Source organism: Crocodylus siamensis, chromosome 9 (genome assembly GCF_052110815.1).
Source record: "Crocodylus siamensis isolate JL-2025a chromosome 9, ASM5211081v1, whole genome shotgun sequence".
NCBI classification, from domain to species: Eukaryota; Metazoa; Chordata; order Crocodylia; family Crocodylidae; genus Crocodylus; species Crocodylus siamensis.
In genome coordinates, this window is record NC_143403.1 from 1,481,333 (window position 1) to 1,505,765 (window position 24,433).

Below are 24,433 nucleotides of genomic sequence, written 5' to 3' on the forward strand. Positions count from 1 at the left end.
CAAGAAAAGACTGAATAAGAACTAGTCAGGGATGACTTATGCCTGGAGTGCCTGGGGAAGAGCAATGTTAGAAATCTGGAAGATGAAGACACAAACACTCACACGAGATCATGAGAAGAGTAGGTAGAAACTGGAGAGAACCATACTCAGCAACAGGAGAATGAAGCAGAGCTCCACAACTGGCTTGGTTATGTAAGATTAAAGGAGCCAAGATGAGATTATAGAGAAGATGGGTGTGATGTATGGGAGCCAACTATGCAATCCTGAGGTTGCGGAGATGAGTGCAGGGTGCTTGGCTGTCTCATGCTTCTGGACTTTGCAGGTTGCTACATGAGACCAGAAAGAAATTCTTTCCCGCCTGTTTCTATAGGTGATGGGGGTCTCTTGGTAGGAAGGGGTGGGGGGGAGGGTTCACATTCCTCAAAAGCACTGGGTACTAGTTGCAGCCCAAGATAGCTTGTGATTGAGATGTGCTGATGCTCCTCTTGAAATGTACAAAAAGCACAGGGGTTTCTGGCTTCCTTAGCTGTAGTAACAAGATATGTCATGACTGCCTCCACTCCCATTAGTAATCCACAGATTACATCATTTCTTAATGCTCACATGACAAACTGAAGTGAACAGTCCTGATATGAAAAGCTTTAATATTTGTTTATATATATTTACAGAAACTGCATGAAGCAGTCTTATAAGGTAGGCATAATGAATGATGGTTGCAGGGAATTTCCTCAATTTTTTCACTTTTAAATTGCACTTTTTTTTAAAGCAGTAATATACCTGAAAGCAGTCTACATCTAAAAATATATGTGCTATTTGAAAAATAAGAAGTAGCAGATTCTATCAAAATTGTTTTCCTGTAGAGGCATTCCCTGATGTTAATGTATTGCTAAACAGCCTACCTTCACAGTTGGAAAACCTTGTTGTGTCCTGTCTTTCACTGAGCCTCGGCTGCCTTCAGTCAGGTACCGAGCTCTGTGCTGTGTCTCTGGTTGTACCACTATCTTCAGCTCCTTCCCCTCACTTTTAGTCGGATACTGTCCACACAACATTGGTGTCTTCTTCCCTCCAGGTCCTTTCTGGTTTTCTGATGTTCTGAGAAGTCAAAGCAAACCATTGAGAAGTGTTATAAGAAATTTTCCTATAAAAGCAAATCAAGGCAAGGGAGTGCCATCAATACTAGTGCAAATAATCAGGTAAGAGGCAAGATCAAATGTTTTAACTAGACTTATCTCAAGATATGGAAGGAACCCTAAGGGACAAAGGGAATGGTCATTCCCTGCCTCCTCCATCCAACGCAAATGATTACAAGTAAAGGAAGAGAAATAATTAGCAGTAAAATAAGTTAACAACAGGCAGGAGGAAGGCTTATGGGCTGTTATTGGTAAAGTATATTTTATAGTCAGAACATGGATGAAAAAAATGCTTAGACCAAGCTATCAGAGAGAGAGGGGACAGAAATAAGAACAAGGGATGTAATTTTCCTTTTCTACAGAAAAAGCATTCTTCTGCCTATCTCCTCCTGAATCTGTGTAACTATGTAACTTCCCAAATACTATTAAGTAGTATTTAGATTGGATATTAAGTAGTATTTCAGACTAGCCTAAGAGATGCATATTAAAATACTGTTTAAGACAAACAGTCAATAGAAATTTGCCATAATTTTACTAACTTTAAAACGCATGCTGTGCATGCAACCAGGACCCGAAAGAAATTTGGGGGGCCAATACATCCTGGTAGGGAGAAAAATAGAAAAGAGAGAGGAATCTGTTTTATGCTCTCCCATCCAGCTTGGGGGCCTGGCACAACTGTAACCTCAGTGTCTCTCCTGTCCTTTAGGCTCTGCATGCAACAGGACAGTCTCTTCCCAGGTATGTTGTCATAAAAGTATATTGTCTTGCAATCAGTTCCATAGTTAAAACCTGAATGAAGAAGCCCATCAAAGTTTAACATTCCACAATCCATTTTTTCTGTCAACTTTAAAGGACCAAGAGAGAGTCAGCATCTCAGTGACCTTGCACAGCAGAGGTTTGTGTAACAATTATGAACCAAAGTCTGATACGTCCCTTTACCAGTAGCAAACAGAAATGCTCCCTGGTAACTGGGACAGTCAAAAGGAGGGCTTAACTGGCTCGTGCAGGATTTAATCTCTAACTTGACCAAAAGAAAGAGTTTTAAGCAAGTATAGCTGTGAAGGCGACCTGATTGTGACACAGATAAACTGTTGCCTTCTTATGTCTGAAGACAGCCTGAAATAAGAGAAAGGTTATGAACTGCCTAATACTTATAGCCCGTTTCAAGTGCACCACACCAGCAATGCAGCTGGACAATTTCTCTGAAGTTGAAGCAAAGAGGAAAACGAACCCACCCCTCCCTCAAAGCCATTGACTGGTGGCTGAACCACTTCGCAGTTAGTTTGCTGGTCTTAAAACTGAAGCTGTCCGCATTGCTTCCTCTCTTATTTAGCAGTGGATTCACAGACTGGCAGGTCTACACAGCAGCCCCTGCCTGAAATTCTCACTGCACAACAGACTGGAGCAGGACTCTGCACATGCAGGAAGTGCATATTGTGTGTGCAGATTTTCAAACTCCCCTCCTCCACTGCTACTACATTGATCCTACTACAAGAGGCCCTCCCATGAGTTGGGGGGGAAGAAAGGTTGCTCTACCTGCCTGATATTTCACAAAATTAAATCCACCAGGTTCGTCATAGATAAGAACATATGACAAAAAGATGACAGTGGCCTGTGGGCCTGTTTATTCAGGAGTACAGCATGAAACCCAGTCTGCTTCACTGACTAAAGCAGACCTGTTTGGTATACTTGTTTTCAGATTAAATAGCAAAGATACAGATCACAGAGGTTATAAAAACATAAAAATGACAACAGTACCCTTATACTGGCAAGCTTCTTCATTATTCAGCCACAGTTTAGCCAGACAGGCTGTTACAAAAAAGCCCACTTTTTGCTTTCATCCAGTGGGTGATTTTTTTTTCTTTTTTCTTTTACAGAAACATTTCTTCAGTTGGAACAACATATAAAAGTCCAACAAAATACTATGCAAGACAAAGATACCAGCAGTATGCTGCACCAAAAATACTAATTGAATAAAAGGTTTTTAGACCTTCAGTCCTCCAGATGTTTGTCAGGACATTACTCCAGTACAGTAGCAGTTAAAGTATTAATCTTTCAGTCAGTAAATTTCCTTTTTCATGTCATTTAGGATTTTTAGTTGTGCGATTAAACATACTAGCTTCCCACAGAGAATCTGAAAAGAAACACTAAGCAATGTAACTATTATAAAAGCAAAGGCATACTGTTTAAAGCAGCAAGATTTTTCCTGACCTGTACAGCTCACCTAGTCATCTATAACGTCACAAGACAATGCTTGATAAGAGATGTGCCATCACTTACACATTTTGACATGCTCAGAATTCCAGCTAAGCAATTAATAAAGGAGGCTTTAAGCTGATAGGAATTTTGATGGGAAGAACAAACAGTGTAAATGCAGCCCATTAGAACTGTCACATTCATGCAACTTCTAAAAATAATCACATTTAATAGCTGGGACTTCTGATATTACCTAGACAGTTCCTTAAATAATTTGATGTTTGAACGTGATTTACCTTGATTGGGTATAGATATGCATATATATCGCGCTGTTTTTGTTTGAAAAGGCACTGCTTACCAAATGTTTAAAATTTTTTCCCAGAATATCTTGAAATTAGCAAATTAGATTGGAAATAACTGTTTGAGAGGAATTTTAAACAATCGACTGTAATCTCTCTTCAGTCCCGATTCTGAACTATAAAGAGATAGCATTTCTACTGTCCCTTTAATTTAGTTATCTTGTTCTGCTAGAATCAGCTGCCTTGACATTTTCCATGCTAGTACAAACAGCGACACTTATATTTTACCTATATGTATTTATTAATTGAGATTAGTCAGAAACAGAGCATTCTGAAGTAAAGTTAGCAAGCTCATTCTACTGGTTCAAAGAAAGAGTGAAAAATGAGATAAGGTAATTCAAAATCAGAAACAGGAATTTTTCCTTTTCCCCTGGACAATCATTTTGACCCCTTTTTAACAGGCTTTGCAAACTGACACCTTGTAAAGAACACCTCCCCACCCATTTTTTTTTTAAATTTATAGCCTTCAGAGAAAACAATTAGTTTCTTCTGAAACTAATGGTGTGCCCATTTTGCAATCAGGAAGAATAGCAAGTGTCCTTTCTGTCCCTTTCTCCAGAGGCCAGTTCATTTGCCTGAGCTCCACTAAGCAGAAAAAACAAAACTAAACAAAAAGTAATTTCCACAACCTGGATTTCTAGTGCTGAACCTCCACAGTGTAACTACAGAAGGGTTTTGTTTTGTTTTTTTTTTATACACATGCTAGGCATTTCTGATTCCAGAGCCCCTCTCAATACAAATCTACTACTTGGAACCGCATCCAAAATTTAAGGTTGTCCTTAGAAAACCTCTTTTTTTATTGATATATGCTGGTTAGTTGTTGCTACATTAATACTGAATATTATAGTTGTAACTTCTTACTTTTAAAGTTGCATAGGTCATATTTATTAGTCTGCACTTTCTAAGTCTCTCCATCTTGTCTGGAGATGACTTCTATGAGCGCACAGCTCTTAACTTCAGGGAAAATTTCTATCCATGGTAACTGATCATTAACTGGCTTCTTTTAAGATTGGTGTTACCTGTTTTCTCTCCTTCCAAGGAAATGTCTTATATCAATATGTATTCCGTTTTGAAGTCACAAAACAAGTTATAAATATTTAATGTTTTACTTAATTATTATTTTACCCCAGTAAAAATACAAGAGGTTGGATGGTCTCACTCAAATGACTAACATTTTTATTACCCGTTATGTTATGTATTTTTGTTGGAGGATGAGTGGGCACGTGTGTGTATTCTACACCCTGGTTCCCATCTTACTAAATGACTTCTCTAAGATACTACAAAGCAGCAGCACACTCTGGAGAGTTTCTTAGTATCATTGGTTTTAGTGGCATTTTAAGTATGGACCTGCAATGACCCTGTGAATACAGACTAAAGGGCTCTTTCCCTTTGGAATATGAAAAAATCCTCATCTTTCCCTTCAGTCTTATTTTAATATTCACCACACCAGTAGTGAACATTAAAACATACTCCAAGCACATACATAAAAGTAAAAACAAATGTACCCACTGTAGACTGTAGCATAAAAATAAGTATTAAAGAAGCCACAAGTCAAAACAAAACAAAACAAAAAAAAATCACACTATTGTAAATCGACGTACAGTTTCTCTCTAAAGCAACTACTGAAATGTATATAGTGAACAGTGTGAAGTGGAGAGATGAGAGAACACCACCCAGGCGTGCCCACATACAAACACACGCATGCACACAACCCAGAAGCACAGAGAGAAACAGGATTAGAGATTTATTTCTGAAAAAAATCAAATACAGAATTGAATTAACACGTAAAACAAAATTTGGTTCAGCATATAATCTTAACATTTTATCAAAAAGTGGAAGAGGTGTTAATTTAAATGCTGAGAGATCTTAACAAGGCATTAATTTCTATACCCATGGCTCTCTCTATTTGGTAAATAGAGAAAAAGACAGACAGAGGTAAGTGTACAGACTGAGATCCTCACATAAATATCTAACAAGGTAATTTTGGAAAAGCAGTACTGAACAAATGTAAGATCTGTATAAAATGTATGGCTTTCTTAGTTTCTTTTCTTTTATTTGCAGAGATGGAGTTATTCGCTTAAAACTTCCTATCTTTTAAGAACTTCAATCAACTGGTGAAAATAAATTAGCTAATCGCATCAGTGCTGGAATGAATAATGAAATTCAGAATCTTGCATTTCAAAAAATCTTAGCTTTGCCTTTTTCAGTACAAAATTTATCATAGATTAAGAAACACCATGACAGGACAGGCTCTGTTTATGTGAGAACCCAAGCAAGACACTTGAGAAAAAAAATAAAAATCAAGAAATGTTTTATTAGTCTGGTTTTACATATGCTTATAGAACTTTAAAAAATGTAGATACCAACCCATTTCCTGCTTTTGAGTTGCCTTTGCTGTCCGTGCTGAGCTGAGAAAGGACATAGTGAGGCGCTTTGGCACTGTCAGCATCAAAGATATCCATGTTGGATTCTTCACAATCTCGGCGTTTGATCCCTGGCCTCTGCTTTGGATTGCGTTTGCGTGATTTACGTGGCACCTCAGTGTTATCATTGTAGGAACTGGTGCTCATGTTACTGAAGTTGGAGGGGGAATCCTCCATCCACATACTGCAGCTCTGCTCTGACTCCAATCCACACCCTTCATCCTGGCAGGACATCCGACTGTTATCCAGCAAATCCTCAGGTGGTGGTGAGATGTACAGGACTGTGTGTCTCTTCGGTGTTGACTGTTGCTGCTGGACTGTGTTACTGGTTAACTGCTTTTCACTTACCCCTCGGTTACTTACCCCCACGGCTGAGGAGCAGCTCTCCACTTGCATAGCCTTGCTGTCGGTGACTGAGGTAGAGTAAATGGTAGGACTGGAAGAGGTGGTAAAGGAGCTGCAAGCACCGCCCATGGAGGAAGAGGAGGGAGCTGAAGAAGCATCTGCGGTGTATAATTCAGAAGTAAATACAAGATACCTATTGCGATCTGTGCTGGCTATAGCACTCCCACTGAAATAGTATGATTTGTAAACTGATTTTTCCCCCAAATGCATATTTGGAATTTGGTAAGGTTTAAATATAAATGCTTAAAGCAACAGAAGGCCTAAGCAATACAATATTTTTGAAGTGTCCAAATGGTACTTAAACTTTTGTGCTGTAATCAAGTAAAAAAAAAAACAACAACTTAACTTTAAGTCAGAAAAATGGCTGCAAGTAAACAGTATTTGCTGCCTCAACAGGACTAATTATTTGAATGTAAGCCATTTTATCAAAAATAATGGAAACCCCAATGCAAAATGCTTGTAGTCCACATTCAATGCCAATTAAACCATTAATAGAATTTTTTGAAAAAGATGGGACTGTGCTTAGCCACAAAATATTAAAATAAGTTTCTAACCTATGAAGCAGAGAACTACAGGTCATTTTTAATGCAGACACTCCCTGCTTCAGAGGCAAATCCTGGAATAAAAATATGAGAAAATAAATGAGAAAAGAGCTGCTGATTATTCCAGATATCAATTATAAAATGAGAAATAAAATAGAAAAATCAACTGAATTGTAGGCAAAATGGAACTGGTACCAGTCACTATACAACTCCTGGTTGCGTAAGGTCAGAATGGAAATGAAATATCTGATTTGGAGCATGCTGGGTACAAAATGTAAGAGGTTTCTAATCAAAATCTGAGGTTGGAAGAGGCAGCCTCAGGCAAACTCCCCTAGAATTTGTTAGTTCCCTTATACAGAGAAAAAAGCAATGTGGGACAGATTTCTTAAAGTTTGCTCAGGCTTCAGTGTCTTCAGGAACATTAATTAATAGGATCCTCCACCCACCTACTCCCAAAGATGATTTGACTGACTAAACCAGGCATTCTAAAGATCAGGCTGCTTTTGAAACGTGAAAGCAGGATTAAGAGGTTAAAAAACACACAGAAGAGAGCAACATAATCATTTCTATTAAAAAAGACTTTCTGGACAAATCTCTCTCAAACCTTTTACCATAGGCATGCAAGTGAAACAAACAAAAATGACTTAAAATTAAAGTTGATATATTTTTAATTGAGGTTTATTACAGAACAGTCCACTGGACTTATTATAGATTAAATGATAAGATTCTGGGAAATAAACTATTTTCTTCTGTTTAAATAGCGTTGGCCACACAAACAAATCAAATAATAAATAATAGGAATTGGACACGTTTTAACAGAATAACTTGGTAAATATCCATGGCATGATGCTGCACACCTTGGAATATCATAGCTAAAGATATTGTCATTACTGAAGTACAGTATACAGTATCTATCTTGCAAGACGACAAGATTCTTTCAAATTAAAGAGTTAACAGATTCTTCATGCGTAATTGAAAATTGAAGGAATCATTTCTATTAATCCAGGTTGAATGACAGAGGAAATCTCGGAGAAGTAAAAAAGAAAAAATAAAGCCTGTGTAGCTGTGAACTATGGGCTTAAACAACAGTAACAACAAACTTAAAAAATAGGCAAGATTTTTTGTGATATCTTGTATTAGACCAAATGTATAGTCAGGAAAGATGGTTGACAAGCTTCTGGACAAAGTGCCTTTCTTCAGGTCTGAGAAAGCAGACACAGGCTTAGCTAAATTACAGAAAAAAAATGGTTTCTGTTTACCTCTAGATAAATGAAAGCAGCTGCTTAAAGGATGGAGAACAGGACACCCTTTCTATATAATTAGGTTATCCGTTCAACCATATTTAGTTTTGAAGCTACTTCTGATCATCTCTCTTTGCTCCTATACTTCACTACCATTCTCCCTTCTCTCACATCATACATTTCCTGGACCCTCATGGCTATGGCTACAACACTCCAGCTCTACTAAAAATAGTATATTTGCAATTAAAATGGAAAACATTACTTATGAAAAGTCCTTAAAACAGGGATTCAATTGTTTCTTGTAAAAAACCAAAAAAAACCCATGTAATGCTTTTCTTCCTTAAGTGAAATTAAATATTGCCCAACCTGGCACTAGTAAGGTTTAAAGAGAAATGTAGTTGTCAGTACAGTTTATCAATAAATTACTCTACTTTCAGCCATGTAGAAAGAAGTTCCTTTCCCCCATCTCCTGGAGAATCTGGAGCAGTTGAATGATACCAGTTCCATTTTCCAGTTTGTTCTTTGGCAAATGCAGTGGCTGAAATTGGAAGATTCAGTCACTGTGAACTGCATTCCAATTTAAAGGCAAATTTATCTTTTTTGTGTCATGCATTAATGCAATGCTTTTCCTTAGGAACATTTACAAAATTTGTGAGAACTATTCAAACTAGATATTAATTTCAATGATATATTTAGAAGCCGATTTGCAGCCACTTTGAGTTGAGACCATTTATTACCATACGCTGATTTTTAACTTGTTTTGCTAAAATAAAACATTAGTTTCCATTCAGTATTTGTGTACTCCCTAACAGGAATACAAGTATGCAGTGTGCATACATTACGCATGCTGCATGCAGTGTTTGCAAGTGGAATACATGAAGCATATAATAATCGCTGCAGATCTGTATTCCTGCACAAGAACACTCTCTCTCTCTCTAAGGCATTCATCTTTTTACAGATGACTAAACACCATGCATAATACAAACAACTCTTGGACCCTGCAAGACCTTAAGTGAAGTAATGATTATGCACCTGACCCGTGAAACAGGTAGCAAGTTTCTAGATTTGAAAAAAACCTAAATCTTTTTTCTACAGAACAGTTAGATTACTGATGTAAACTTATTTTGTAGCAAATAACAGATGTAAAACATTAAGAAAGTTCTTTTAAAGCAACACTTTACACATGATTCTCCACTGGGACACTGTGATCCTATCTTGCGTATAGAACGTTGCAGAGTAACCCATGAGTTGCTTTTTACCTTCAATTTCCTGTACAAATTCATTGAACAAAACTACTTATTAGCATAAAACTAAATAGCTGGTAAAGGACATGCTGCCTTAGGGTTATTAGTGCAGAGTGAAAACTTATTTGAAAATACTGTTAAGGCTCCAAGCCAAAATTTCTTCTTTGTTTTTTTAAGCAAGTTTGTGGTCTTTCAGAGATTGATTATATTGTATTCCTGCTGTCAGTAATGCAGATATTTAATTGAGGGAAATAATAATGACAAACTAAACAATTTTTGTTTAATATACTTCAAATATCCTTCTCCTCTCAAATGCACAGCAATACCATCTACTAGCACGCAACTGGCATAAAGTATGTACAAATCAGTGTTGTAATAATTTAAAAAATATGAGAAGCATGAAAGTCATTAATGCCAATGAAAGAACCAGATTGCTTGCTGATATGCTTTTGTGCAAACAGGAAAATTTGAAATTCATTTCTCAGAATAAATTAATGTCACTGGTGATTTACAAACATTCCATCTTACGGTACCACTAAAAGAGCAGCAGTATTTAGTTTTCACAGGTAGGGCCAATAGGCCTCCTGCCAACTTATCTTCTTACTTCAAATTATAAACAAGGAGGGTCAGCCAAGTATGAATTCATAAAGTTACTGTAATGAATAACAAGCTTAAACAGATTTTATACAGTTCCCATCTTGTTTTTAAACTATTTCAAAGCCTCTTTTAATGCACACATCCCCAATACATAAAGGGGATCTCTTGATTAAGACATGCTCTTTATTCCAAGTTTTCAATTGTTTAATCCTTCACTGATATTATTTCATAAAATGAAAACATTTTACTATTTCAACCTTTTAAGAAATTCTCAGAGGAAAGGTACTGTTCCCAACAATACAGAAAATGAGCGTAAAAACCACCTGAATGTCAGCGGCATTAGTCAATAACTCTCTTCAGGTTCTGCAGAGTTAGAGCACAGGCACACATTTTCCAACGTAAGCATTTCTTTTTTGATTTGGACCATTAGTTATTCTTTAGACACACATTAGGGAGCCTCTGTTACTGATGGCTCTACTACCTGTGCTTTAATTAACAGTGCTTGCCAATAACAACAAATGGAAATATCGTTTAGATGTTATTGTTACTATACTTATATTTGACATACAAGACTAAATATTACTCCATATTTCAATACCGCCTTCTTAAAATGAAGTAATTTTAAAATTCAAATTTATAAAATAAGCCAAGTGCAGTTCATGAAGGGTGCATTACCACAGGACTATAAACATGGCCTGCACAAGCCCTGCAACTGGACTTTATATTCCATTTTTTTTCCTGTCAAAGTAAGTTGTACCACTGCTGGAAACTAAATTTATTCTGATGACCTCTTCTACTTTAGATGAAGCAAGAAGAAATTACATATGCGTTTCTCTTAAATTTGTTGCTCCTCCTTTGCAAATATTTCTCCGTAAAACCAAGCAGATTAATACAAAACAAGCAGTTTAACACACGTCATTTCCTGTTTAATTTTCAACAACAATTTACTCACTAACAAGATGTAATTCTGTGGTTTGAAAATGCAAGAACCTAGAGTAAATTGAGAACTGTAATTTATCGTAATTGTTACTGTTGCAGTTTGTAATGCAAAAGAAGGAAAAAGCACCTTTAATTTGCAGTGTACCTAGGACTGATGTAGAATTCTAGTTGGTCAGGACATCAGTTCAGCAGCTGTATGTTCACTTCTAAAAGCCTGAAAGCTGCCTATTAGTCCCAAGTGCCTATCTCACTTTCAGGACAGCAAAGTAAACTAATTCCCACACCCTCCTCTACTGACTGGAATAATTTAGGTTCACTCTGAAAATAAAAAGCAGCCAAAAAAGGAGAGAGTAGGATGGGATGCAGTGCCATTATGGCATAAATGCATGCTTCCAAGCTAATATCAGGAAGATCAACCACTTTAAAGCAAAAGTGTTATTATCTTCTGAAATTATTAAGTAATTTGTGTATACATATTTCTATACTTTATAATCTTACCAAATTAAACAGACTTTTAGCTTTAAAAAAAATTCTAAATTAAAAATGATCACTGCTTGCCATTTAGGGAGTTGCTCTCATCAAACAAGGCTTAAATGAAGCCAATCCTGAAAACCTTGGTGTCTCTCCACAGAAGTTATTCAGTACTACAAGGATGCTCAGACTAAGAAAAAAAAACAAATGCCACCCTACCGGCATTTAAAGCTGCAGTTTAACTGCAAAGCAAGTTATATCCCAAAGTGGAAAACTCAAGATTTCAAATGTAAATACATTAGAGAGGGCCCTTTTTATTTTTTTTCCATCACCTGTGTATGAACAGCCACAACACATGATAAACGCTTAAAGAAATCTCATTTCTCATCCATCCCACGTGGTCCACTACTGGCTGTTCAGAAAACACTTAGTGAGAAAAAAAGACTTAGCACCACACAGAGTGAAACCTGGATTTTGTACAGGCCTCACACAATGGAATACAGCCTTTGTGAATGTAGTTTATTTACTTTATGTTTTATATGTTCGATAATTAAATGTTCAGGCTTTCAGTGAATATTTATTTGTAGAACCATTGAACACAAAATAACTGTTTCAAAATAAAACGAAGATTTCTACACACAATTTTCAACATCAACCTTGTGTTGCTAAAGTTTTAAGAGGTCCAGAAGTTTTAAGAGAACCAGAACTTACAAAGTGGCTGCAAAACTGCTTTCAACACCTCACATGCCAACCTTGGATTTCTACTTTTCTTCTTCTGATGTGTAAAGTCAAAAACTTTACAAAAAAAGTTTAGTTTCAATCAGTATCAATCCACTATTTAGAAACAAAAGAAAGGAAAGAGACTTATGAAGAAGTCTGAAAACAAGACCGACCTATACCCTGGGTGAGATTGGATGGGTTAAGTGTCTCTGGCACTATTTGTCTTCACTACTGACAGACACTGTCACACAACCCACCACACGATGCCTGTCTCTGAATGGCGGAGCTAGAATGCAAGTTAAGTGTATTAATAGAGAAAACAACTAGCGTCCCAGCAAATATATCAAGCAATCCAATTCACCAGTTATTAAAAAATAGTCACAAAGAGATCTCAGGTAGGTTTGTTAATTTAATTTACATTAAGCTAAAAACAGTTTCAATTCCCCTTACATTCATATGCTGATACAAGCAGTGCTTTATACTGAGAACACATACACAATTCAATTCATTTTTATACAAATAATATCCCTTATTAAGTTAACACGCAAGTTTAGAAATAAATAACTGGTAATTTCTTACCTGGAACTTTTGTTAGTGACTCATATCCACCAATTCAGTTTAGTAGGTTTTCCCACTCACAGCGGTAATCAGATACAATCAAGCAAGTCAGAATTTTTGGATCCCTTCAGCTGCTCTCTCCTTTCATCTCTCCAGTTTCCTTACTATCCTAAAGGAATAACTGTGAGGTTTCTTGACTGGCAGATCTATATTACAAGCATCTCCAGATGGGACATTATCGCTGTTTCTCAGATCCACTGGTTCCTTTCAAGAATACAACCACGCTGGCCTGGGAGATTTTTTATTTATTTTTTTTTAACCACCACTATTACAAGAAATTCCTTCTGAGCAACTGCGCACCAGGTTTACCCCTTATTTCCAGGGTCTTTTGCAACATGCTAAGAATGGCATAATTTCATAATTACCAACTGAATTCCAAACCTGGCAAGAAACAGGAAGAAATACTTAATATAAGAAACCTCCATCAAGAACCTGTTTATAGAAGAAGAGGGGGTCTGACTCAAGAGCTCTGGGAACTTAAGGCCCTACTGGCTGGACCTCAAATCAGAAAGAAAAGGCAGAAAGCTACTTGGGACTATAACAAAGGCAGCAATGAGAGAATTAAAGGTCTACTTTTTTCTTCTATTGAAGAGGGAGAGCAAGCACACTGCCAACTGCAGCTTCCACCCCCCAAAAAGTCTATTAATAGGACTTTTACTTTGCATGTCCCAGAGCATGAGTTCTCACCATTAGACAATTTCAGATGGATAAAAGGGATCCCCTCCCCTAACGGTCACACAGCTAGTTTCAGCTTGGTCTCTCCTGCACTACCCTCATGATACTGCATGCCCAACAGTGACCTATTCAGAAGCGCAGTTTAAAACATCTTGCTCATGAGTTATTTATAGCATTAATGCCCAGAGGCCCTAGGATGTTGTACACCATACTAATACACAGAACCACACAGGCCCTGACCTAAAGAGTTTTAGTATCTAATTTATATTAATCCTACAAAGAGAGAGAAGCAATTAAGGTTGCTTGTTCAAACACGTGCAATAAACTGATTTTCCTAGATGTGCCTAGGCATAGAACCTCATTGCTATCTTGTTCAACTATTAGCTGGTGGGACTTGTTACCCAGTGGCCCTTTAACAGCAAGAAACCAAAGCTTGCAAAGGCTTTAGCCACCAAATTGAAATGCTGATTGAACATTTCATTTCTAATAATCTGGTCACAATATGACCTTAGAAACTCACAGGGTCAAGGCTGTCATTAGCATTTGAAAATTCTGGTAACTGTTTCCTTACCAGAGGAAACGGATTATTGACATGGGCAACTTTGTCGAGCTAGAGAAATATGACAGATATTTATGACTGATGGGGTAAGATGGCAGAGTAAGCCACAGCTTCAGAAGCATAAGCCCTGCTCCAGACTCATGTGAAAGGCTTCTGCCAGGTAAAAAAGAAGAAAAAGGGGGGACAGGTACTTGCTCATTCAGGGTAGGGAGTGAAAGGTGGGCAGATGTGCTGCTAGATGCATGACTCCTTATACACTGTTCACAAGTACCTTAAACATGCTGGCCCAATACGCCATTAGGTTTGGACAGAACTATGCCTTTACTTCACTATTAATACATGGGGAGGGGGCAGGGAGGAAGGTTTAAAGAAAATGTGACACCCTAGTTCCAATTATTCAAAATCCAAGTCCCACTGCAGATAGGATGTGGACAAATTGGGGAGTCCAGCAGAGGGTATGAAAATTGTTCAGGGGCTGAGGCACATGACTTGTGAGGAAAGGCTGAGGGAACTGGGCTTTAGTCAAGGAAAGAGAAGACTGGCGGGATTGAAAAGCAGCCTTCAACTTGTTGCAGGAGGGCTGCAAAAAAGATGGAGCTGGACTGTTCTCAGTGGGGGCAGATGACAGAACAAGGAGCAATGAGCTCCAGCTGCAGCCAGGGAAGTTGAGGCTGGATATTAAGGAAAACTCTCACAAAGAGGGTAGCAGAGCACTGGAATAGGTTATTCAGAGAGGCTGCAGACTTCCCATCCTTGGAGGCTTTTAAGACCTGGCTAGACCCCTCGCTTCTACCCCGGGGGTCTTCAAAAGGAGGTTAGATGATCACCTAGCTGGGGTCATTTGACCCCAGCATTCTTTCCTGCCCATGGCAGGGGGTCGGACTTGATGATCTGCTCAGGTCCCTTCCGACCCTACCTACTATGAAATTATGACAAAGCCTTGGCCAGGATAATTAGGCGGGGCTGGTCCCGCTTTCAGCAAGGAGCTGGACTAGATGTGAACTCCTGAGGTCCCTTCCAAACCTCATTTTTTAATGATTCTAGGATTTTGAGGTTTTATTTGCAGATAAGTTTCAGTTACTTAAGCGCAAGTACAATTTATATAGCTTCTTCAGCTTTATGGAGGAAAATAAAATGAACTAGTTCCTCTAGTCTACGGTCTCAAGACTGGAAAAATAATTATCTAGCTTTTCCACTGGTTAACAAGTAGATGGCAAAATTCAATTTTCACAGAAATGTGCAAAAATGTATTTGAGAATTTGATTTGTTGTGGGTTTCTGTTTTGTTTTATAGAGAAGCTTGATTACCTCTGTAAACCTGCTACATACACTTTTTAAAAAAGAAACAGTCCAGCAGCCCACAGCAGTGGTATAGACTCAATTACTTAGCAAATACTACACTACTGTAGATTTTCCCATTACCCTACTTTCAGAGGGACAAACTTCTGCATAAAGGAATGCCATAATGCCTTACATCACCAGGATGGCAACTAACAGCATCCCACAGAAGACATTTTTCTTTCTGGACAGGAGAGGGGATATGAGAAAGTGCAGGTAAGGTTTGTATATGCAAGTCTATGCAATGCTCTTTCAAGATATTAATTTTTTTTTTACTGGATATTGTTAGCAGAAAAATACATCATGCAACACGCACCTGATTACATTCTACATGTGCAGATGCAATTTAAAAGGATGAAATGAATATGGTTAAGTGAGTGTTACCCTGTGCTTACAGGGTGTGCTGTTTGATTATCATTAGAAACAAACACACTGAGACGGGAACTGGAAGCTAACAGAAAATCAGCTGTAGGTTGGAAGACTTTTCTTAATGCCGGGTGGGAGGGGAAAACATGGAAGCAGGACCCAATGCCTACTGTGACAGAATGGTAAGAGGAACAAGAACTCTAAAAAAAAAAAAATAATAATAATAATAATAATAATAATGAGATATGCTGGAAAGGATTCATTCTTATTTATCTTCAACACCTTGCAAACTACCCTTGTAAAAATTATTTTGGAGGGACAAGAAAAAGGAAGACAGCTCACAACCAAGATTCTCTTGCAGTTTTCTATGTAGTGGGTAATTATCACACCTGTTAATTCAGAGGTAAGGTTCACACACCACATTTATCTTTCAAAAAGCTTAAAGTGTTTCAGGATAGAGAGGCACTGGCTTTTGAAGCATTCCAAATAGAAGGCAGAGGGTTTATTGACTTGTTTCTAGTAATACACGCAGTTAGAGAGACTTAAATTAGCATTCTGAACAGAAAGATGACAGTTTGTTTCAACCAACGTTGCAGAACAAAAAGTATCCTTCAGTGCAAAAAATCTGGTCAACATTTGAGAAATACACCTGAAGAAGCAAGCACCACTTGTTACAAAGGAATGAAAATTATAAATCACAGGCAAAGGTGGAAAGTAGGTTACGTGAGCTCCAGCCACACCGGTCTCTGTAAACGAGAAATCAGAGTGTAGCCAACACTGGAACTACTTGGTATAAAGCCTTCATCTCTATCATCTGCAACTGAAGAGCCTCACAAATGATCCATATTTACTCTTGGGAATATGCTCATGTTGGTATGTGAGGGACATACTTCATTTGCATGTTCCTCTTGTAACTGCTCTCTGAATGAAGACATGACAAAAGGGAGTAATAAACAGAGAGCCCACAATGTTAGTCTAATGCTATCTCCTAGGGAGCCTCTTTGCTGTCTTCTGTTTTCTGGAAGTGCAACAGATCTAGGTGCCTGAGAAAGAAGCTGAGGGCATCAAATGTTGCAGCATAAAACTCTGGATTCCTAGTTGGTTATACTTGCCTGATTAACATTAAAAGAGTGGGTAAAACCCCTTCAGCCTGGATTGATGAATACGAGATCCTGTTTTATTATTAAAATAATCAAATAAGTTCATGAGAACCCAATTATCAACCTTTATTTTAGTTTTAAACAGTTCTGTAAATTGTAAAACAAATCTTAAATAGAAGAACTAGAAGTCTGCTCCTGCCAGGCCCTTATAACAGAAAACAGCTAATCCCGCTCCTTCAAAAATCTGAAGAATTAATTGCAGCAAGACCTTTATGTAACACATAACTGTAAGGAACAAAACCTTAGATCAACACACCTGACAGAAAAAGACTAAGCTAACAGTTTTCTATGCAGATACTGTGCTACCTTGTGGTGAGGTAAAGAGAATGAACTTATGTTAAATCTTAAACGAGGTGGTGGGAAAAACCTTTGATCACTTGGTCATTGTCTATTATTCAATCCTCTCACTGCCACTTAAATATGTACCTGCAGCTGTTTTCTTGACACTTGACATTTCTGGTTTGCTTCATCTCTTAAAATAATAACCAAGTCAATTTCAATTAGTTATTCTACAATAACAAAAGTTTGGCCTCCTAGCATTTCCATAAAACACTGTAGTTTCAGGATAAATACGATCAGACACAAAAGATTTACACAAAACAAAGGAAAGATTCAAGAACAAACAGACTGGAGCTCTAAGCTGCCAAGGTCACCTTCCCTATCAAATCTACCACCCACACAAGTGTCAGCCACATGAAAGTGTGGACATCCTCTTTTTTGAAGGCCTTGTTTTGTTATAAGTGATGGTCAGGTTGAATGGAGGTCATCACCGTGAGACATATGGGCACCTTTGGAAATTGGAGAATCAAGCCCTCCAAAATAGAGTTAAAGTGGTTATTAACTCATCTCTCAAATGCCGAATTCCTTAGACCTCCCAGGCCAGCTGAAGTAACATACACCTCTCCTTGTGGCCAAAGGGAAGGGGGAAGGCAAAGCCGAATACCTCTGGTCAGAACACATACCTTTGGATAAAATAAATCCCAAGTTCTCAGTGCAGAACCTTTACTGTACAACTCATCTCACCTCTGAAGATCAAATAAGAAACGTGCAGCAGGACCCAGTGGTCCTTCTGAAAAAGCAGCAGGAGGGGGTTGAAGAGCTCACAAGAGTCTGTACCGCATCTGACTTGCCCAGTACATTCACTCATTCTGATCACACCAAATGTCAAAAAACATGGTGTAACCACTATTAGAGCAGCCTTGGGAATGCACCGATGTAAACACCAGAAGCAGAGTGCTGCTAAGCACACACCCCAAACTCCAGCTATGCTGCTTTTTTATTCTGACTTTGATGTGCACAAGGAAGTGAATGGGAAAGTGTTTTTACAGTAGTAATCACTTGTATGGTCAGGGAAATGCAAATACATCCTTTGGGTGCAACATCAGTAACCATCTGCTAGAGTTCCCTGTAGAGCTCCACACTTTCCTCCTCTCCTTACCCTCCACTCTTCTGCGGAGAGCTGTTTTCCCAGTTTCAGATTAGGGTTAACATAATCAGGCCTCAGACACACTCAAGCAGTTCCTGAGGACATAAAGGTGTTTTTCTCTCCCTCATCTTCCATAACAGTTCCAAATTCTTGGGGAGGAGGAGAACAGATTCTCTTTTTCAGCCCCAGCTCTCACTCTGTGGGGGGGAGGCGGGGGGAGAAGAGGGGCAAAAAGGGGGGCAAGTCTCCCCCCGTTGTCTTCTTTTCCAAGGGAAAGTTCTTCTCCTTAGATGCACATCTTTTTCTTTCTTTCAAGGGCATGGTGAAGGCAGAGTAAAGGAAAATATACTAACATTATCATTAATTTCATAAAATAGAAGACGGACTTGTCATTTCAGCAGGTGACACAAGTGAACAGTGGATAAAACTGACAGGGTACAAGATGGGATTTTCAAGGTGCTTAACTCCCTAAAACCCTGAGCTTCCATTGAAAAATCAACAGGGTTGCATCACTTAACTCCTTGTATGTTCCTTTGAAAGATTCTTCCAAAAAAGCTTTGGCTTAGGGTTCATCACTGTTATACAACAGGGGAAAGGGGGAAGGCTGATCAATGATTTAGGCTTTGGGCAATGTTAAACACAAATATAAATGTACTGAAAAGACTAAGACTCCATCATTCTTATCCTCATTTTTAGAGGAATGTAACATTAGTGATGAGAAGAAAACTTAAAATGTTTCATCCTGCTTTTTAATAAAGCTTGGAATGTCTAAATCTCTATGTCTCTTAGAATCAGGGATACTATTTTTGACCCAGCTTCCTAACTGCACCTTATAAAACTGCAGGCTCAACTGGTTTCTCACAGTGCTGATTAACATGAATCTGGGTGACATTAGAAAGTTCTTTAGGTTCAATTAATATGGTACTTTCTTCCACTGTTTAAAAATAAACCTCTAAAGTACAATAGTTTTTTAGTTGTTTTTTTGTTTGCTTGTTTTTAAGGAAAGAATGGTCTGTGCTGCAGTGAAACTAAAACATAGCTACCGTATTTCCAGATTTTTTTTTAAAAGGAACTGGATTGAGTATCAGTATTGGCAAAAAGCCTAGAAGTAACAGACATTTAGTTCCATTTATCTAAATTCATTACTTAACTTGTCTCAGGAAAAAATAAAGAAATAATTGGCAGTCAATTTTTATCTGTGGATTTAAAAATGTAGCAATACCTTTAAAAAAATTATCTGTTTCTGAAAAAATGCTCAGTTGCTGCTGTAACATCAAACCAGATTCACTATGAAATACTGAGCTAAAATACCTTGAAATTAAGGGCGCACTAGACTATTTGGGGATCAAACATTACAAAGAATACCACATCTTATAAAATGTAGTGACTAACGAATTCCACAGGACACAATTAAATCCACAGATTCTTTTAGAAAATGTCTGGCAAAACATGAACGGTGATCCTTGCTGTAAAGTTTCTCTACCAGGTTTAAACCATTTAAGTGTCCAGCCAGGAAGACTGCTTATTGCACTGTGCAGTTCTGGGGAAATGTTCTCATACAGGGTTAATGTGTATATGAACACACAGCAAGTGCTTTCTTTATAATGCAGCTCTCAGCATTCCCATTTCAAACATTAATTTTGTAGAATTTAAGGCCAACACACTTCTTTTTTTACAAGCTTGATATTACTTTTATAAAGATTGCAGGGATCAGATTATCCCAAAAATCCCAAATCATGAGAAGATACATTATCTGCAGGTGCAATGATTACTTTGCTTTTTTGCTAAAGTGAAAGTCCTTAATAGTCCATACCAGCTGACTAAAGAGGAATTACAGCTGTGCAAGTCAGCAGTGAATTACACTGTTGCCAACTTCAGAAATCAAAATTTTGTTCTTAGCAGCATCCTACCTCTTTCTTATTATTTTTTAAAATGAAGATCAATGAAAGGGGCTTTCTGATTTTACTCTAAAATATGCTTTATTGGGAAATAAAGTAAGTACAATGTACTAAGACTAAACAGCATGCCTTAGATTTTTCCCCCAAGGGGAGCATAATTCTTTTTGTAAATTACAGTTTAGAATTAAAACATTAATTCTAATTTTATAGTGACTAGTAAATTACATTTACATTTCAGTGTAAAATAAAAAGCTGTAGCATGTACTACAAAAGCAAATGTGATTTAACCCTGAGAACTTCTTCAGGCTCTGCAAAAATACCTCCAGATAACTGTATTTTTTATTTCTGTAGCCTGATAAAAGCCTCATGGCCAAAATATGATCTCATATTCCATTTTATATCCTAGTTGGAATTCACTGTTTTATAAACAGTCAACAGACTGATTCGGTTCCAAATTGGTGCTTTCTACAGTTAGAGACAAGAGTACATTCTAGGAGTTGATACACATCTATAATGTTGAAGACTGTACCAATCAAAAAAACTACTAATATTAAATCTTTCTTTTAAATACATTACAAATGCAATGCTGGTGTTATTAACTTAACTTTTAAGATGGCATATATAGTAACTTATATAATTATACTTAGTTTCATTATCAGAAGTCTCCTAGAATGAGCTCTTATTTTTTGATTCAGGATGTTTTCTTAGACACCAAAACTGTCATCACTGTTCATGTTGGCCAGAAAATTATAACCTTAATATCATAATAGAATAAAATGGAATCCTTACCAGCAGCAACGACAGCTGGAGGAGGCGAACCTGCCTCACCACCACTTGTTTGGCTCATGGATGCTACAGATGTTTCTCTAGAGGGTGGTAACTGCAGCTCCTTTGGGAGAAGGTCATAGACAGATTCTGTTGGAGGTAGAGAGAAGACTGTAATACACACTTCTGCATTTACAAATTGCGACACCTGGATCACATTTAATATTTTAGCCTAGAAATGTGGGCCACACATGCAATATCTCAAGAATCTCTACAATGCTGTATTAGCAGAATTCTTGAAACATGCTAGGGATTGGAATAACATTTATTTAAAAAGATTGAAGTAGAAGTGTCCACGATAGAGCAATTTTTTATTTTCCATTTCAAAGCATAATGGATCCATATGAGAACCTGCAAGGCAGCTGCAATCATCTGGAACAATGCAGAAGACAAAACCCAGAATAAGACATGATAGAGGTGACAAGAAACCTGTAGTCCAGAGTCAGGTTGTAGAACAAACTTCCAGAGTAGAGTAGCACAATCAAGTGTGATCAACTTTAGGCAAGGCTATAAAGATTTCTTATTAAATAACTTTCCCACCATAATCAGAATGACATTCACAATGAATCACTGCTTTTCACACATCCCCAGAAAAAAAGAGGCCTATTCCAAACAAAGATTTCTATAAACTGAAAAGGTAGAAGAGAGCCAGAGACAGCAGAGTCCACTAGAGGCAACACTATTCCCAGTCTATTGAGTGTGGAATGCCTTCAGACATCACAATAATGTGTAGCAGTACAAGACCTTAAGTTATTTTGAATTAATTTATTGTGTATATAAGCAGCCATAATAATTAAAACACAGCACAACTACAAGGGCAAGAACACAAAATGTTACTCCTAACAACATATTCACTCAGCTTTTCCACACATCCGTTGATGGCTCAGAAGCTATTAACTGCAATTAAATTACTATTTAAATACAGCCCTGAATTGCCCATATAGTCAAAAAAAAGAATTTGCCATCAAGTTAGTTTACAGTATGTTTTACTAGCGCATAACATGAAGACCAAAACATGACTATTACAAAATTAGTGCACAAGTACACAGCCAGCTCTTCCAAAGTAATGCAGAAATGTTATAGCTGTTTCCAGCACCTGAAGCTTGCAAATGGAGTATGCTAACAATTAGAGTTGCAAATATAGGTGCGTACCAAAGGCTTATGAAAACTCTGCTTTCACATGTATCTGAATATCTACCTGGCCATGCCAGCTGTGCACATATTATTACTTGTCCAGTAACAAATAACTGGGATGTCCAACAAAAAGTAAGCTAGATTTGCATGGAATTCCTTTTGTAAAAGGAACTTTTTGGAACTGTACTCAGGCAGGCAATGCAATGCGAGTAAAAGCTTAATACAGATTTAGTACTGCAATGAAGAAGCTGTATGCTTAAGACAAAACAAATACTAAATAATTATATTAAAAAGTATAAGACATGTCTAGGTCATGTTTATATTCTAAACCTCAAAATCTCCCTAAAATGGGACAGAATAAGGATACTCTTACTGAGGTTTTTGGGACATATACGCCCACAAATAGCAGACATTTCGGTTTCTAGAGTATTTACTTTTTATTCAACTCATTCGCAAGGAATGCGAGTAAAATATTTTAGAGGGAATACTTGCAAGCTGGAAATCAGATGTATTTTCATAGATTTCACAGACATTAGGGGCTGGAAAGGACCCTAAGAAATCACTGAGTCCAGCCACACCGCCATAGGCAGGAAGTGAGCTGGGATCAAGTAACCCCAGCAAGGAATATATCCACCTGTTTTTTGAAGGAAACCAGAGTAGGTGCTTGCACCACCTCTGGGGGGAGTTTGTTCCAGACCCTGGACACACACACTATAAAAAACTTTCTCCCTATGTTTAGTTTAAAATCAGCCTTCCTGGAGTTTATGGCCATTAGACCTTGTTATCCCTTGGGGAGCTCTGGCGAACAGGTTTCATAGTTTCTGGGGTCGGAAGGGACATGAGTAGATCATCTAGTCCAAACCCCTCCCATGGCAGGAAAGAGTAATGGGATCAAAAACGACCCCAGCAAGGTGTACATCTAGCCTTCTCTTAAAGACCCCCAGGGTAGGAGCCAGCACCACTTCGCTTGGAAGCTGGTCCCAGATCCTAGCCGCCCTGACTGTGAAGTAGCACCTCCTGATATCTAGTCTGAGTCTACCCTCTGCCAGCTTGTGACCGTTATTTCTGGGCACTCCTGGCAGGGGAACAGGGACTCCCCCAATGCCTGCTGATCTCCCCTGACTAGTTTGTAACAGGCCACTAGATCCCCCTGAGCCTTCTCTTCTCCAGGCTGAAGAGTCCCCCTGAGCCTTCTCTTCTCCAGCCTGAAGAGTCCCAAGTCCCTCAGCCTCTCCTTGTATTATGGCCTTCCCTCCAGGCCGTGGACCATATGAGTGGCTCTCCTCTGGATTCTCTCAAGCTTCTTCACATCCTCCCTAAAGTGGGGAGGGGGCATAATACTAGACACAGTACTCCAGCTGCAGTCTCACCAGGGCCAAGTAAAGCAGGAGGATGACTTCCCTGGCTTTGCTTGAGATGAAACGGTGGATGCATGCCAGAGTTTGGTTAGCTTTGCCAGCCACAGCATCACATTGGTGGCTCATATTCATCTTGCGGTTAATCAAGACCCCCAAGTCCCTTTCGGTCGTGGTGCCAGTGAGCGTAGTAGTACCTAGCCTGTAAGTATGCAGGGGGTTCTTCCTACCAAGGTGCAGCACCTTACGCTTCTCTGCATTAAAAGCAATCAGATTTTGGTCGGCCTACCTTGAGACTGTGTCCAAGTCAGCCTGTACCCCCAGCCTGCCCTGCAGTATGACCGTCCTCCCCCATAATTTGGTGTCGCCCACAAACTTGGTGAGTTCACATCTGACTCCGAATCCAGATCATTAACAAAGATGTTAAAGAGTACCGGCCCAAGTACCGAGCCCTGAGGAACTCCACTGGTCACCCTGAGTGATGTTGATTTGCTCCCTTCAACTAGTACTCTTTGGGTCTGACCCCATAGCCAGTTGCCTAGCCATCAGACCATATGATGATCAAGCTCACAGTTACACAGCTTAACCATAAGGACATCATGGGGAACTAGGTCAAAGGCCTTCTTGAAGTCCAGGTATATGATGTCCATGTAATCTCCCTTGTCCAGGGCACATGTTACCTGGTCATAGAAGCAGATGAGGTTGGTCAGACATGACCTGCCAGTCACAAAGCCATGTTGACTGGCATTCAGAAGTTTGCCTTCCATCAGTCTGGTGTTGATGGATTCCCCTGACAATTTTCTTGAGGATTTT

At 38.4% G+C, this 24,433-nt stretch overlaps 1 protein-coding gene across 6 annotated transcripts in view; it reads right to left on the minus strand.

Annotated features, from left to right (window-relative positions):
• NFAT5 (nuclear factor of activated T cells 5) overlaps nucleotides 1-24,433 on the minus strand; it is a 105,672-nt gene that overhangs the window by 46,672 nt on the left and 34,567 nt on the right. The window contains exons 1-5 of one of the 6 annotated variants that reach the window (XM_090063847.1): nucleotides 21,096-21,196; nucleotides 12,441-12,553; nucleotides 7,068-7,129; nucleotides 6,472-6,611; nucleotides 900-1,092 (exon numbers count right to left, since the gene is read on the minus strand). In XM_090063847.1, the coding sequence (XP_089919973.1) occupies nucleotides 900-1,092; nucleotides 6,472-6,611 (333 nt within the window). In that variant the 5' untranslated portion in view covers nucleotides 7,068-7,129; nucleotides 12,441-12,553; nucleotides 21,096-21,196. Of the gene's footprint in view, nucleotides 1-899; nucleotides 1,093-6,052; nucleotides 6,612-7,067; nucleotides 7,130-12,440; nucleotides 12,554-21,095; nucleotides 21,222-24,433 lie in introns of those variants that run through there. The other 5 variants (XM_090063845.1, XM_090063846.1, XM_090063844.1 and 2 more) reach the window with 5 other exon arrangements.